General features: G+C 41.4%; 2 protein-coding genes across 6 annotated transcripts; one reads left to right on the top strand and one right to left on the bottom strand.

Annotated features, from left to right (window-relative positions):
- The first annotated feature begins 13 nt into the window (after window positions 1-13).
- Window positions 14-7,336, top strand: LOC110980450 (uncharacterized). 5 transcript variants are annotated; one of them, XM_087133422.1, is made up of 9 exons: window positions 14-184; window positions 1,959-2,060; window positions 2,552-2,661; window positions 3,149-3,336; window positions 3,723-3,831; window positions 4,267-4,350; window positions 4,736-4,909; window positions 5,402-5,479; window positions 5,596-7,336. In XM_087133422.1, the coding sequence occupies exons 2-9, from the start codon at window positions 1,991-1,993 to the stop codon at window positions 5,980-5,982; spliced, it is 1,200 nt and encodes a 399-aa protein (XP_086989548.1). In that variant the 5' UTR covers window positions 14-184; window positions 1,959-1,990; the 3' UTR covers window positions 5,983-7,336. The 5 variants fall into 5 exon arrangements, with proteins under 5 accessions (XP_086989548.1, XP_086989549.1, XP_022092832.2 ...); XM_087133423.1 differs by having other exon boundaries at window positions 14-177; XM_022237140.2 differs by lacking the exon at window positions 1,959-2,060 and having other exon boundaries at window positions 14-177.
- Window positions 6,375-14,635, bottom strand: LOC110980449 (uncharacterized). Its single transcript, XM_022237135.2, has 3 exons — window positions 14,540-14,635; window positions 10,432-11,725; window positions 6,375-9,371 (listed from the first exon to the last, which is right to left on the bottom strand). The coding sequence occupies exons 2-3, from the start codon at window positions 11,707-11,709 to the stop codon at window positions 8,994-8,996; spliced, it is 1,656 nt and encodes a 551-aa protein (XP_022092827.2). The 5' UTR covers window positions 11,710-11,725; window positions 14,540-14,635; the 3' UTR covers window positions 6,375-8,993.
- Window positions 14,636-16,788: the final 2,153 nt, after the last annotated feature.

The raw sequence follows: 16,788 nt of genomic DNA on the forward strand, positions 1-16,788 counted from the left end.
TAACCAATGGTTTTAATATCGATCCGGCCCGCGAAGCTTGACATGACCGTACCATGCTAAAGGACGTACATGTACATGTACATTGTACATACGTGTACATGTATGACATCGCGATCGACAAGTTCCTAGCGAAGTCGTTTTTCTTCTCTGTTCTGAACGTCAGCTTATCTGTTTCGTGTGAGTTGTAAGTAAGCCTAGGCCTATAAATGATTTGCTTCTTAGAGATTCTAAGAAGCAAGCTGCAGTGCATGCAGTGTTTGCGATGCAAAGCAAACCTCATGCCAGGCCGGCCCAGCCACGATCTGACGATCACGAGGACCGCGGCGGCCATGTTACCCCAGCAGAACCCGCAGTTCTAGAGTAGTATGACGCCTCTGTCATGTTTGTGACCACGCACTTTGGTTGAACAGAGTGCACCATCATCAGTTATCATGAAAGAGAGGACTTAGGCAAACAATGTCATGAATCTTATAATTAATTATGAAAATGAATGTCTCGGAGTTCCGCCCACCGCCTACCTAGGCCTACCGCTGAAAGTGAAACAGCCGCCCCAAAATTTCATTATTTTCCCATAAGTTATTATTTCAGAAAAATCATTGTTTTTCCGATGGGGCATTGTCAGGAATAGTTAAAAATGGCAGCAAAGAAAATCAGGAGTTTGTAGTGCGCGCACTCGCGTATAAATGGCCTGATGCAAGATTGAGAGCTACGTGTAGTCTAGTCATTCTAGTAGTAGTAGTACGGTAGTAGGCCAACTTTCAGTTTCAAGGTTGGTTCCCTTTGCATGGACACGTATTCGCTATTGTATCGATGTGCAGTATGTACACCAAATAACAAATAATTATTAATGAATAATGAAAAAAAAGCCTAATGGGTTTTCAAAATTATCTGGACGGAAGTCAAAGATGTTCATTCTTTTGGCCTAATTAGGCCTATCATGAAATTATGTTGAGACTGAAATAAGAAAAGGAACATAGAGTCAAGTACATAGGCCTGATAAGTGTAAAAATGGGAAGATCAAAGAATGGTTTTTACAGTCACTCCGCCTATTTTCCATTTCACCCTCAACCACTTCGCCCATTTGCCTCTTCGCCCATTTGCCACTTCGCCCACATGCCACTTCACCCACACCAGCAGGGCCCACACAATATTTTGCATTATGCATGCCCGAATTCCACAAGCACATACAGGCCTGTAGTTAATTAATCGACAGATCTCGGCATCGTTAAGTTAATCTATTTGTTGACAGACCTGCTGCAAGGTCACGGTTATTTGGGTTGTGACTGGTATTAGTATTACTGTACTTTCACAGCAACAAATGAATTACAGATAGAGAGGGGAGCTCATGCCCATGTATTAGTAGCAATCATAAAACAGTTGTACAGGTTCGTCGGTGCACTGAGCTACAGACATGACTGGAAAATGACCTGGATGTTTTTATTATCCACGTGGAAACTCGGTGTAATTTTGTGGGCGAGGCTGCTCGCAGGGTTTTAACAGGTTTATTGTTTGCAAGTTTTCAGATACAGTAATTGAAACATCAAGACTCAGACAACATGAAAGCATTTTCAAAAAAGCATTGTTTCTGTTACAATGCCCTGTAGTTTTCCAATAGTGTGCACTGAGACTTCATGAAAGACAGACAATTCCTTGATGCGTTAAAATAATTCGAAGAACTAAGTGACTGAAATATTTCTGAAGTTTTGATCATTTTTTGGGTCAAATTTGGGTTGTCTAAATTTGTAATGCACATGCTTCGTGTTGTCGCAGGAGTGGCACAGTTGTTCCGTGCTGTTCTCGCTACATGCGCCGGTTGGTGTCGCACCCGTGTTTAATTTTGCTTCGGTTTACAACATAAAAGACCTCAAAGTGACATTTTCTAAGTCCACAGTAAATATCCTAATATTGCTATTTGATGTGTTATCTTTCCTTTTCTCTCTTTTCATTTTTGACAAAAGCTGACAAAAGTGGCGTGTGAGTGAAGTGGCACATGGGAGAAGTGGTTGCAGGCGAAGTGGCAAATGGGCAAAGTGACCGAAACAAAAGAAGTTACATCCTAGGTTACTGCCTCCACTTTTTTATCAGTTAGGCCTGAACTCATTGCTGAAATGTCATGAATGTTGAAATGACTTGAATAGTCTTGGGCTGAAAAGTACATGTATTTCAAGCTTTTCTCAGAAAATGCACTAAACTCTCCATACATGCCATACAGTGTACATGTACACTGAAGGCCTACACCACCAACAAAGTGCTGCCAGGATTTTGGAGTCTTTCCAAAAATGACTTACTCTGCTTGTGAAAAAGAAATTTAGTCGCCCCAACCATGACGTAAAGACTTGACTATCCACTATGCAGACCCATCGTATCGATGACAATTAAATTGTGCTGGAATGACCGTGACGTGTTACACCACCCTCTGGGGTGTAAACCAATGAAGTTGTCATGGTTAGGAGTGGCTAATGTGGGTATGTTTAAGTTTTAATCACAGTTTTGGAATGTTTTGTTTTGCTAAGCTTGTTAATAGCTGAAAGGTTATTTTTGTGGATTTTAGGTGCAGGTAGAATGGACAGCTCAACCAGACGATATACCTTGAATTCCCACATAGTTCCCTATAAAGGGAGGACTGAGGTCTTCTTTGAGAGTGCAGATTCATACATGTTTGTGAGTGTAAGCTTTCTGTCTAGTCTGATTTTTTAAGAAATGATGCAAATACTTTGTCCCAGAAATCCTGGTAGTGATTTATGTACACGTACTGTTCATGTAGTGTACATGAAGTTTCATGAATAAATTGTCTCAAGAATATCGTAGGAGCCTTTCTGATTTTCTTTTTTTACAGAGACTGCTTATTTTGTGTGGGTTGACAGAGTTTTCAGTGCATTGATGCGTGGCTGGCAACATTTTTTTCTGACCACTTTTTGTCAGCTGCTGGTAGCAAAAACTGCAACTGGGTCCACAAGACCGTGGCTTTTACCATGATTACATGTATTTATATATAAAATATACCATGTACATGCATCTGCAGCAGATAATGCCCAGTTCTGAGGCAGTTCCCTTGGCTTTGTGCACTTCAAAGGGTTACATGTACCTGATGTATATGCACAGTTTCTGTCTGTGTCATCACTGGGTAATTTTTTTATTTTTTGCCTAGCACTGTGCAGTGAAGGGTTATGCTGGGGCATTCCTGAACACCTGTGGAGGGGTCATTCACTTTGGGGTCAAGAAAACAGGGCGTGTCATGGGGGTGTCCTGCACAAGATCCCAGGAAGACAGTTACCGACTGGAGGTCGACGACGTCATGAAATTCTTCCAGCCAAAAGTCTCTCCAAGTCTGTACAGGTTGGTTGGCATTCATGATTGAGATTCATTCTTGCAGAGTTGACAAGCAGCACATTTTATGCTTGTGAGCTTTATCGACTAATTACCACATAGATACTTGTAGGTGAGCAGACCCAACTTGTTCAATTCTGGTCGTACACTGCAAACTTATCTGTTGAAATGCATCATTATTGAATTGGCACACTTTTTCTTTCGAGAAAACATGGCATGAATATCCTGCCTTCGTCTTTTTAACATGTTTAAAATGCGTTTTCTCCATGCGACCGTCTTGCCACATGTACAAGTTGTGGGTTCATGTCAAAGCAACTTGTGATTTCTTTTCAGTGCTTGACCCTTTCTTGCAACGGTGACGGTCTCTGGTAATTCAGGTTTGCATTCTCCAACAGGTTGGATTTCATTCCGATCGTCTCACCTCAGTTCACCTTTGACTGGAAGGTGATTTCCCTCCACGTGTCAGCAGGGCCTGACATCATGTACATGGATGGCTCAGGACGGGTGAGTATGAGTAGACGGATCCATTAAGCCCAGCCTCGTTTTTGTTTCTGACCAATTGCAGCCGTGATTTATGTCTGACATGCGTGCACAAAAGTCCGACGTGCGTGCACGCGCGTATGACACGCGCGAATGGGCCATGTACATGTAAGTGCGGCATTGGAGAAGAGCACATACCACTGGTTAGTGGCCGTATGCACAGCAGGTGGGGCTTACTGGATCGCTGTATTACATACAAAGACCTACAAATTGCCTCTTACTACCAATAGTATGAACCCACGGAAGGAGGTTGAACATATCCTAAAACTGTCAACACTGCAGGCGTGCATGTTCATCTTACGGCTGCTTGCACGAATGTTGGCTTGCACTTAACTTCGCATGAACGTGGTTCCAGTTCTTTTTCTAGAGATTTTGAAAATAACCTTTTTAATATTCTAGGTAATGACGATGTCATCCAAAGGACTCTATGGGCCATTACATCCTCAGGAAATACAGCGTCTTGCCATCCACAAATACAAACAGGTATCTAAGCCTTTCATTTCATTTTCAGTCATCTACGTGTATGGCTGTTGTGCGTGCCCCCCCCCCACCATGTAGGAAGTCACTCCTGCACTCCTTTGCAGAGCCAATGTGGATAAAGTCAAACAGACTCTTTGGTAATGTCCCGTCACAACGTTTAGCCCAGAAACGCCCCGTAGGAAGGGCTTTTGTGAGCATCAAGAGTTTGATGAGAAGAAAAATGTTAAAACCATATTGGCTCAATTTTACAGTCAGTTTTCCAGTCAGTAGGATTGTCTGATTGCTTTCCATACATTGTACGTGTATTTGCGTCATGTATATTTGTCTTAGTTGACCTCACAATGTATGCTGCCTTTCCTGCAAGTTTTTCCTTTCTTGATACCGGTAGGATGTACTGAATGCCGATAACTTGATCAAAGTGATAACCCCATGCCCCAAAGATGGGCGACATAAAAAGAAAACTAAGAAGAAGAAGGATGACAAGAGATCAATGTCCACCCAAACCACCCCACGCACACAACCGCCACCTGTTGTTTCCTCATCCCAGGTTCTGTCAACTCAGGTCAGGAGTTGTCTTGATTTATCTTCATTTGAAATTGCGCTTCCTCACTGGTTTGCTTTAGCATTTTTGTTTCTCAGTAAACACAGGGCCCTGTCAGTATTCCTTTTGTGGGGATATGGGGGGGTGTTTGAGCACCCCACGGACACATAGCACCCCGAGGGGAAGCTAATAGATCACTCATGGTCAGTGTGATACGCAGATATATAGCCCTGTCATGTGTTTGTTCTGGGCCAATAAACAGACAGTATCCGAGACAGAGGTATGGCATTGCAATTTGATGTGACTGGTGCACAAGCAAAGAAAATACTACAGTTGTGGATATAATTCAGCACAGTAATATATGCTTCAAGCAATGCCATTGTTGTATTTGGAGAAGAGAAGGGTTAGAGTGTACATGTAGGTGTTGAAAATGTGCTTGTTTTGATCAGAGACTAACTTCTACGGTGCCCACCATCGGAGTTCTCCGTTTCATTTGGTGTTTTCATGTTTCAGACAACGCCAGGCCTCGTAAACAACACCCACGTCCGTTGTATGAATGACACACCGACTGTTTCCTCAACTACTTCACAGGTAGAGACAACCGTACTGTATCACATGCATGCTTTGCGCTAGTGGTCAAAATTAACATTATCCATTTTGAATTTACTTCAAAGTATATTTTTTTCTGGTTCAAATGACGTTTTCAGACACAGGAACCTGTCGGAAACTGTAACGAGAAGTCTATACCGACGCTGTCAAGTGACGAAGACAGTGTTATAGTCCTTGATCTGGACAATTCCGTCATAACCATCAGAGACTCTGACTCCGATTCTAATGTGATTGTTCTGGATCAAACCTGCGATGCCACACCAGTTCGTACTCCCAGCGACCTCTTTGCCTCACCGGACTGCTCAACCATCAAAAAGAGGCCCCAGGAACGCCCAGATCCAGAGTCCCCCAGCAGGTTTACAGCTCGGCCAACCAGCAGGACAATCGGGCCTTCACACTGCAGGGTGGATGCAACAAACAAGCACGCACGTACTTCTAGTGACACTGTAGTTAGCCACAGCAGAAAGAAGCTCAGGAAAAGTTAAATGAACGCTTATACGGCTATGAGAAAATGTCAGCGTTGACTGGTTTATTACTGAGCATTATGCTTCTCCTGCACTACTTACATATGCACTAACCAGGCCAAAACAAAACTGGGGGTCCAGTTGTTCCCCTCTGTCAAAGGGTGCTAACCAGGCCAGGGTGTGCTTCCAGAATTGCTTAGCAAAGGCAAACTTAGGCAGTCACGTTGCAGGCCACATTAAAGCAATGATGGCAATACTGTACCATATGCACTTGGCCCACCCTATGGGCATCACTGTTAAAATGGGCCTCAACAAAAATGATCCCGTATTCAATTGAAGACTAAAAGCAGTTTTACTATAACTGAGACAGGTCAATCTCAGTAAAACCAAAAAATCAACTTCAATGACTTGACTTGATTTCTTCTCGTCCATTTATTACTTTGTGAGCTCTTTGAAAGAAGAAACAGTAAAGTAATGACTTGAACAGTAATTACTTGATGTATGCAAGGATTATTTATATTGAAATTTCATTTACTGTGCACTAGTACTTACAAGAGTTTCGTATAACTCTTCACATTGGTAAAAATTTATCTTTTTTTTCCTTTTTTGTGACATAATATATGATTACAATGGACACTGTTTATTGTTGCGCTTTCTAAACTACAGCAGTTGCCCATTGAAGGAAAAGACAGGTTGGTTGCCTCTCCAAGTAGATTACAGATGAATGCTCCATTTACCCCAGATATGAAAGGTAATTGCACTAAATGAATCACAAAGGAGGGCCTGATGTTTCCATCCTACCGGAATCTTTCTCTGTGTAATTAGATTTGTTCTTGCATAAAGCCAAGTTTCAGGTCAGGAATTTGTCAACATGGGTTTTACAACAATTTACCTGCATGTACTATACATAACCAGCAACTGTCAGGACTGTACACCTGTCAGAATGCATTGCAGGGAAAATTATCTTGCAAAAATTGAAACAGATTCCAAAAGAAGGTTGCCAATTTTGATACAAGACTATGGCTCCTGTGGGCCAATTGTACCTGATACCAACAAGCCTACATGCTGGGGAGATTTGTGCACAAGTACAGATTGAATCAAGTCCAATGTTGGCAGAAAAAGATGTTTGCAAGAACTAGCAGGAAGGGTGCCCTTCTAACATGCGGTTTACACTAAGAATATTCTGCCCTTTTCTTGCTAGTGTGTGTTGGGCTTTTTTAAAGAAAATTCAAAATGCCTGTATGTATAAGGCTTTGTAAAAGAAAATGCATCATAACGTCTATTGACTTGAGTTCAAAATTACATGTATAACAGTGTGTTATTGTGGTTCATTTGGTGATGACTTTGAAATAAAGTGCCCTTGAATTACAATTTACACCAATGTACATGTACATGAACATTGTATGTGTCAAATGAGATGTCTCGTCCTCGGGATGCTCATGCTAAAAAAATAATTTAGTTGCATTTTTAAAATGCATCTCTGACAGAGCATTTGACTAGGCAATAAGAATTGCTTGTTAAAGACATATAAACATTTACTGTATGTCACAATATACACTACAATGAAAAGTTCTGTTCATTCTCTCATTTGATTGGATCGAAATGTTTAAATTATCACAGTGTGGTGGTTCAGATTACTCCGAGTTGAAAACTGTACAGCAAACGCTACATACATGTACATGAACCAATCAAACTAGTCAAAGATACAATCCATTATTTACAGTTATCCAAAAAGTAGCTGATGAAATGACTTGGTTAGGGCTAAACTCCCTGTGAAAATATTCCTTCTGACAAACTGTCATTTTGAAGAAAACAACAAAAGGTTATTTCCAATGATGCATCTAAAAAAGCATTTTTCAAAATTGCCATTCAAAGCGTGCGCAAGTATTGACAAAACACGTGCACGTGTTCACTCTCCCAGATGCTGACTTCAGGTGCAAAACATAACTCTGCAACTTTTAAGCTGAAATCAAGATCCTAGAATATTGTTTTTCTTGGAATAGTATTCACTGAGCTGAAACTTCATCAGGTTTGTTCTTGGACACCCTTCTTTGGATTTTGAGTAAGTCCGTTGCCTCATACATGTAGGAACATACATGTAATGCACAAAGGACAAATGGATTGTACCTTCAATGCACATATTACATGGACATCAAGCTTTTTCTGTCTTCAAGAAGTACATGTCTACCGTACCTAATGACAAATGCCTGCAATGTTTCATCCAAACACTCAGTAACCTCACCTGCACACTGCATGTTCCATGTTAATACATATTATACTTGAACCTTTTTAAAGGAAAATGACATTATTTCATCATTCGAATTTCATCATTTATGTATAGGTACACGTACATATGTATGTGCATGCAAGAAATTACATTTACATGCACTGTACATACCAGTGCATATAAATACTTGCCTTGCAGGCACTTCTGTTAAGCTGCGTTTTTTTATTACGTGTTCATATTTACAAGTAATTTGCTTCAGAGACGACTTGTTCATGATAAACTGCACAAAATCCAATATGGTATGTAATGAACTCTTTAAACTATATGTAAATTGGAAAATACCTGCTACATGTACATGTAGGTCATGATGTGTAAACCCAGCGCGCATGATGTGATCATGAGATAACAAGTGAAGTGGGCGAAGTCCCTATTGTTACATAGGGTATCCCTTACAAGAGAATCTCAGTCAACATTACTAAAAATGTTGTGTTTGGTGCTAAACTTTCCCATGGTTAGCCTGAAAATCATGTCCAAGATTATCACGAATAATATTTTGTTGGCACAGAGATACTGCATGACAATGCAACCATCTCTCTCCCAGTGCTACAAAACTTGGGTCAGCAGGTATAACGTTGACTCGGAAATTACAACTCTAAGTACTATTTACCAAGTTATGCATCCAAGTGACACATGGAAGAGCCAAAGAAATGTACGCTTTTTTGATTTCATTGCTTCTTCATTTAAAAAAATTATGCCAGGTTTCAGTGTCAAGAGTAATTCTGACATTTTTGCACAAACTGCATGCCTACATTTTACGCAAGATTTCAATGGCATCCTCTCTTGGCATTGCCTGCAAATGTTTGTGCAGGATGTCTAAAATATCCTTTGAAGCCTTCCCTTGTGCCAGCTGTTGTTGACAGAAGCATTCCAGAACATGAACCATCGGACTTGTCCCACTTGACTTGCAACGCTGCTGGAGATCCTCAATGCTTGATTTCTTGAATCCCAGGTTTTCGGCTAACAGCCTCCAGTCCTTACCATGAAGCAGTTGCCTGTCGAGGCAGACACAGAGTTGTCGGAAGAGCCCATCTTTGGGGAAAACACTTGAAGCAAATTGGCCAGGGTTCAGTGTAGGTTGCATTCGGCGGTAAAGCTCATCCAAGCTGCATGCTGCCGCATCCACCTTTGCATTGGAGAAAGACACAAGATCATTTTACACATCTGAAGAGCGATTTGACTTCAAAAAAGAAGCATGTACATGTGATCTTATCCCATTTTGTCTTGTGGATACAGATACATATCACATTGATTAGACAGTAGTGTGACCCAAATCCTCCACCTGAATTCTAATCAAAATGCCCAACTTAATTCGTGACACATTTAAAGAAACAGTGTATGAATCCTGTCTTTCTGAATAAATTCCATGTCCCTGGATGCAGGCGATGAACAATCCACCCCAACATGCCCACGTTGAAAGGCACTCTCACAGGCACAGAAGCGATGAGCTGGTGGATAGTTTTCAAGTGCCTCAGGCACATGCGACAACCATACATGTACATATATATGTGCATTCAAACCAAAAAGTGGTTGTGCATGCAGTGCCACACACGTACAGTCTTCTTGAGTACCCACCACAGGACTGCTGTTTCTGTGTAACTCTTGTTCCTGCTTGGGTTGCATAATGCCATTGTGCATGTCTTTAACTCTATTCCAAGTCCCTCAAACTCCAACTGTATACATATAGGTTTTATCAGGTTTCGGCTGATTCAGTACCATACATTATGAACTTCTTGTTTAACTTTGTTGGATTGAGGAATAAAGGCCTAGGGTACGGTAACGGTGTTAGATTCTGTTTGAGTGGGAACACAGAGTGGACACTCCATGAAGTGACTGGCTAATGGTATTACAATGTACGTGTTGGCCTGTTCATGATTTTGTCAGGTTTGGAAGTACATGCACATGTGCTGGTCTGCAAGTCACACATTATACTGCAGAGACCTACATGTATACTGTACATGTACATACCAAATGACTCAAACTTCAACACTGGTAAAGACCTGTTCGAGTTTAACAGATTTTGTCCAGTCACATGCCAGCACTGTAATTACAAACACCCCCTTTTGTTACATGTACATGTACACGAAGGTTCAGTACTGTTTTTAGTGCACAGCCTAAACTTGGTGGCACTTGTACTGTAATTGGCTCAAGTAGACCCTGTGCATTACCCCCAATTCCTCACTCACCTCTGTAGCAAGGGCGGCCCTGATGTTAGTAGCTGTAGGAATCAAGGGAGTCACAGTTCGACTGGCTGCCTTTTCTCTCTGCATCCTCTTCTCAACGCTGATGGTCCTTTTCAAAATTTTCTCACAGTTAGCTGCTCCCATGTTCACAGCTGTTAAGATGCCTAACTCCATTGGCACCTTGGCGTTTTTGTCACAAATGACAGGTATGACGCAGAACCTCTTTTCTGGGTTTTCAATTGACTGCACGAGAGCCGTCTGGTAATGATTCTCACACCAGAAGTCACTGAGGAAGCTCTTTGTTAAGAAGAGCACTGTGAAAGTGCTTCGCTTAAATGCTGTATTAAAGGCTGCAAACTTGGACATATTTGCTGGGAAGTCTTCTGGGCTAGTAGTTTTCCAGGAGTTGCGTTGAGCATACGTCTGGAACTGATTCACATAACTCACGTCATGTTCACTGTGCAAGAGAAGAACATCAAAATGTTCCTTTTCCCAAGTGTCTGCATCCTCCGATACAGGTGGAGGTTCCTCTGCTTTGGGTAGAATTGTTTCCTGGGTTGGGGTATGAGGGGTTGTTGCCATCTCTCTAGCTGTCTGAGGAGAGGGGCTTTGATAAGCAGAAGCAGAATTCGGACAGGTGACTGGATAAAAATCAGGCTGTGCTGCAGTGGTTACCTCTCTAACATCATTGCTAACAGGGGGATGAGTACCAGTCATAAGATGCGTCTGCTCTGCCTGGCCATCAGCTATATCAGCTTTAGCCAAATTGTCATCACCAAGACCAGGTTCTTGGTACACTTGAGCCTGGTGACTTGCAGCAGTTTCGCTTGTACCTGTACATGCAATGTGATCAGAGGTGTCGGTGGGATCGTCAGAGCCGACATGAAGTCTAACATCCTGCCCCACGGTGGGTGCTGTTGATGCCATGTCCTGCTGCCCTTCATGATCCTCGTTGATTGGACTGATGGAAGCTTTGGCAGCATCGGTGCTTTCTAGTTCTTGCTTGGAACATGTAAGGGTTCCAACTTCCTTTTTCATCTCTTCACCTTCTTTAGTCGACTCACTAGATACCTCTGGAGTACTAGTGATTTTTAACTTTTCACCCATTCCCTTGGCTAGAGCACAAGTGTCACTAGTTGGTCTTGAATCGGTTTCCAGATCACTGGAAGAGGTGCTGAAGCAGCCAGTGTCAGTCCTTGAGGTGTCTTCCCTCTCCATACCATCTGGTGGAAATCTTTCGCCTCTACCTTTAAGCTGCATCCGTGCTGTGGCATCAGCCATGGCTACATGTAGATATCTGCATTAACGATTCAAAGACAGTCACACATGCACGAGGATTGGTGGAAGAGAACAAGCTTACACATTATTGAGAAATTCGCATTTCATTTAGGAGTTCCAGGCATGCCAACAATTCTGTAACTCTTCTGATTAATTTGTGCACGATTCAGGCACTGGATGCAATGACTTGAGGTTTGTACATGCCTTCCTGATGAAAGCTTCATGTACAATACAGTACATGTACACGGAGATGATGAGAGAGGACGAAATTAATCTTTTCTTACGCTGAAGCAAGGTCTCCTAGTTTTCTCTAATCTTGTTGTAACATTGTAACTGTTCTGGAAAAAGGTTAAAACCTACAAATGTTCAAAGCAGAGTATGGGAAATCTTCACCAAAACACAAGTTAGGTCTGACGTCCAAAGCTGCACAATTGGTCTGAATCTCATCTCGTGAATACATGTATGTGGTGCGGAATTAGTTGATCAGTGCATTTCCTCTATCTCTTAGTGATCAGCTGATCTTGCTGAGCAATCTTTCATGTCTGTCGATAATTTCACTGTGAGATTTTTGCATTTTTCTTTCCAGTTTATTGCTGTGGAAGACCATTTCAACAAAACATGTTAAGTAGGAGATTTCAGGATCAACTGCTTGTGCGAAGTGATTATGTAATCGTACTGATCAACTCATTTGAGTGCAACAAATATCATGCCTGTCATGGGCATTGCCAAGATTTTTTCCAGGGTAGAGGGGCAAACCATTTTGTTTTCAGGGGGGAGGATACCATAGGAAAAGCAACCATCAGTTACAAACTGATCAACCTTTAACAACTGAAGGGGGTCAATGTTAAGTTTTTTAAGCAAACTGGTGTTTCTGGTCCCTTTTCACGCATTCTTTTTCTTTCACTTTTTCCCTTATTTTCTGATTGGCCCCCGACGCCCCCCCCCCAATGCCCATGGGACCCAGGTATGTAACAACACCTTGAGCTACGAGGTTCATCGCATGTCCCGCCTCTCCAAAGACGGAAAGCACATGAGGAACCACATCCTAGGGTTAGGGCATGTAACTGTTAGTAACAGTACGTCGACTCAATTCTAAAAGGTCATTACAGCAAATAGGTACATGTACTTTTTGAAAATACCTTGCACTCTTCAAGACCTCACCCTGAGCAGTGAGCACAAAAGAAACATTGCATTGAAACAGACTGCATTTATTTTACTTAATACATGTACTTACAGGTATTAAAATATTTTTCAGGGCAACTATATTCAAATTTTAACAAATTTTCTTACCACATTTCATGTTTAACATAATAGTTTTCAGTAAGGACCTTCGAGAGCAATTTTTCAGAAAGGACCTTCAGCACTGACACAACGAGGACATGGTCATGTTGTTGGGCATGATCAGTCAATCTGTATGAACACTCGATCTCTGCATGATCTGCCAATCGGTATGATCACTCAATCTTTGCATGATCTGTCAATCAGTCTGATCACTCAATCTTTGCATGATCTGTCAATCTGTATGATTATTCTGCCATCAGCCAGTCTGATCATTTGCCTTCTCTTTCTATTTTGCAGTTGTGGAGGATTGTTTCAAAAGCAGGCAGGAAAGTCGGCAATTTCATAGCACAAAAGTCCCTCCCCCTCCCCCGCAAAAATCACAACTTTACTGGCACGAGTCATCATGCATTACGGTCATACTAGTGACTACTCCTGTTCAGTGTATGCAATCTTGACTCTTGGGCAAATTTACTGTACTCCTTCCAAGTTGAAGTATTCTATGAGTGGATTTCATTCAAAGACAAATCAACATGGGAAGTATGGAGTACAGTAAATTTGTGTCGGATTCAAACCGTACTGAACACTCCTAATCCTATCACAGTCTACTATTTCTGTTTTGTTATACTGGTAGCAAAAGACCATGACAACTGAGAACCAGTTTAGAGTGCAAAGTCCCCAAGCCCCAAAATTGTGGAGAGCTGTAAAGAGTCACAAATGTTTGTGACTCAGGTTACGTCATGTGATAGTGACATTATATGTATATGTAGTGACTCAAGTTCAGTCACTGCAACAGCATGACTAAGTTGAGTTGAGTCATTAAGCAAAAATTCGAGTCAAGTCAAGTTGAATCAAGTATTAAGCTTGAGTCAATTTGAATCACAAACTATTAAGGCAATAATACTATTGATCAAAACAGAAGATCTTTGACATTTTTAAACTTACATGTATCTCGCAGTAACTGCATGTGGTCATTTACCCTTGATGATACATTACATGTACACGTAACATGTGTAATGAATATTGTAAACCTGCACTATAATAGTCAATATACATGTAAGTCATTGAAAATAATTTTTTATTTCACAAAGTCAAATCTGATTTTAAAAGTCATGGCTAATTATCTGCAGTGCACACGCACATGCATTTGTGTTCTTTACACAGTGCAAAACAAAACACTAATTTACCATGTTTAATAGTGTGCATTACATTAGTTTCTGCTTGTATTGGCTTTGCTTATTTATCATTCTAAAATACAGACACAGGTACGGGAATAGCTGCACAAAAGCCGTACAAAATTTTGCGTTTTCCATAGGTCTGAACACACAAACATGCGCCCAGCAAGCATCACGTGTTCATATCATGTACATAAATGTACATGTACATGAGTCTGTACATCAGGTAGGCCTACAAGGCTACATACAACGTGTACTAGTTTAGTTTACTACTGTGTTCATACCATTTCAAAAGAATGAATCTGAATGATATAGAAAAACGTATGCAATTTTATTACCACATTATTTTGTACTGATATATGTAAATAAGGAAACATTACCTCTCATTTGTTAAGCACGCACGACATCGCAAAAACTTAGAAGTGAACTGAAAAACCCGGAAGGCACACAGCGCACGCGCGGTACCGGGGGACTTCCCCGTGAGTTTTTCCAAGTTAGCCATGAGCTCGAGGGCGCACTACTCGACATGCGTTAGTAGTAGGTGGCCAACGGGTTACATGTACATGTACTTCATTGATTTATCATAATGTCATTACTAGATGGTTTTGAGTCTTCGGTACAGTTCGTGTATATTCTGAAAACGATTCTCAAATCCCTTAGGTGGATTTACAAAGGACTTGCTCTTGTTGGAGTGAGTTTTCACGGCGTATACACCAATTTCAAGTTTGTTTGTTTTTTCTCTCTCCTGTTTTTGTTCTCTTTTTTGTTCTCTCTCTTTCTCTCTCTTTACATTTTAGTCTTGCACGTGCGAAGTTCGAAAAATACTTAAAATTCTGCCCTTCCTATAAAAACATTAAATAAACTTGATAACGACTAAATCGACCCAGTGCTTGTTATTTTACACCCGTCGCGTGCTCTAGAATCATTCGCATAAGAATTCGAAAAATAAATGGTTTTGGATATATGGTTTTTACTGGATTTTATGGGTCTCTTTCAGGGGCTAAAGGAATTTACAATTTTGGAGCTGAGGCACTGAATCTTTACACAACGAATGAATAAAACTTGCATATTGAATGTTTCTTGATTTATGACATGAAATCTTCAAAAAGGCATAAGTTGATATCAAACTTGTGGACGCTTTTTTTGTTGGATCCGGGGAGGGCAACGCGAGACCGTAGCACCATCCCCAAAGGAAGGCCCGGCAGGATGTTTTTATTTTGGAAAATCTGGATCTGGATGAATATTCTGAAAAGCTCCAAATGAGCATCACTCAGAACGAGTTAGTGATAATGAGAGAAATGATGAAAGAAATGTTGAAATGATGAAATGAAATGATGAGAGAAAAGTGATTTTGCGGTCTATTTATACCACGAAGCCACGACGCACCATCCGTTCTAGCTCAACATTGCTGCTCAATACACCGGTCACATCGCACTAAGACTTATTGACATCGTTCCTTCCTGCATGCATCACCATCGCTTTGGAACTCTCTTCCTCACTATGTCGGAAGTGTCAATAATGGAAATGAATTTAAAGCAGTTCTCAAAACTTATCTGTTCCATTAATTAATTGCTCTTAATTGTTGTTTCTTGTGAAGTGCATCGAGACTTTGGTTGGTGTGAAACGCTCAAAACTGTGTTATTATTATTTAATGCCTTCCCTTCCATAAGCGTGTAGAAAGATCCCAATAATATAGGTCCTATCACATGTATCACCCGTAAGAAAGGTCACATGAAAAAAATTGCCCCTGTCAAAAAGTGGGCGTTACTGGCCTTTCTGCATCCCCCTCCCAAACGCGCTGAGACCATGAGGGTGCAGATCACTAATTCAAGTGAGAATTTTTGACCAGCTCATTAGCATTAAAATTGCCCCCCACCCACAGTATCTTTTGAAAAAGGAGATTGTTTGGCCCCCAAAAGGGTGCGATTGTGTAAATCGTTGCCAGGATCTACTCCCTGGGTCTTTGAGCTTTCATACGAGGGCAGAAGGGCTAAAAACTACGGTTGAAAAATGGTCCTAAGTGCCGGAAAGTTGAGGGTTGCCACTTGAAAAATGGCTGCAATCAGACTTCGGAAAAATCACTTTTTTGGGGGTGATTTTGTTTTGTGGGAATAATTAAAAATGTAATTGGTTAACCCACAAAAAAATGAGAGGAAATTGAAAGATAAGTGACCAGACAAGAATTTCATTTGTGTTTCAGAAATCTCAGGGATGTTGGCGTGCATGCTTTGGGCCCTGAACGGTGCTGATTTTACACTGTTTTCAATGGGGCTTGAATTAGTGGACTGGACCCATAATGTTTGCAGGTGGCTGTGACGTGTAGCGATTTGTCGTAATAGTGCCCTCTCGCGGCAGCGGTTCATCACGCAGATCTGGGTGCAGTGTCCGAATTCAAGGAAAATTCTCCGCCTGGCGGAGGCGCACAAAAAGTACCCCCCAGAAATTGTTTCAAAAAGAGGGGTCTGTTTGGGCCAAGAAATGGTGGAATTGTGTCAGTATGGCCCAGGATTATCTCTGTAGATTCAGGGGCACCCATCTGGGGGCAGAGCAGAAAAAAAGGGATTGAAAATTAGTCAGAAGAGCCCCCGGAAAGTGAGGGATGTCATTTGAAAAATGGCCGCTGGGAGGG

The sequence above is a fragment of the Acanthaster planci genome, linkage group LG02 (assembly GCF_054643075.1).
Source record: "Acanthaster planci isolate LZ-2023a linkage group LG02, COTS_SCS, whole genome shotgun sequence".
In the NCBI taxonomy this organism is placed as follows: Eukaryota; Metazoa; Echinodermata; class Asteroidea; order Valvatida; family Acanthasteridae; genus Acanthaster; species Acanthaster planci.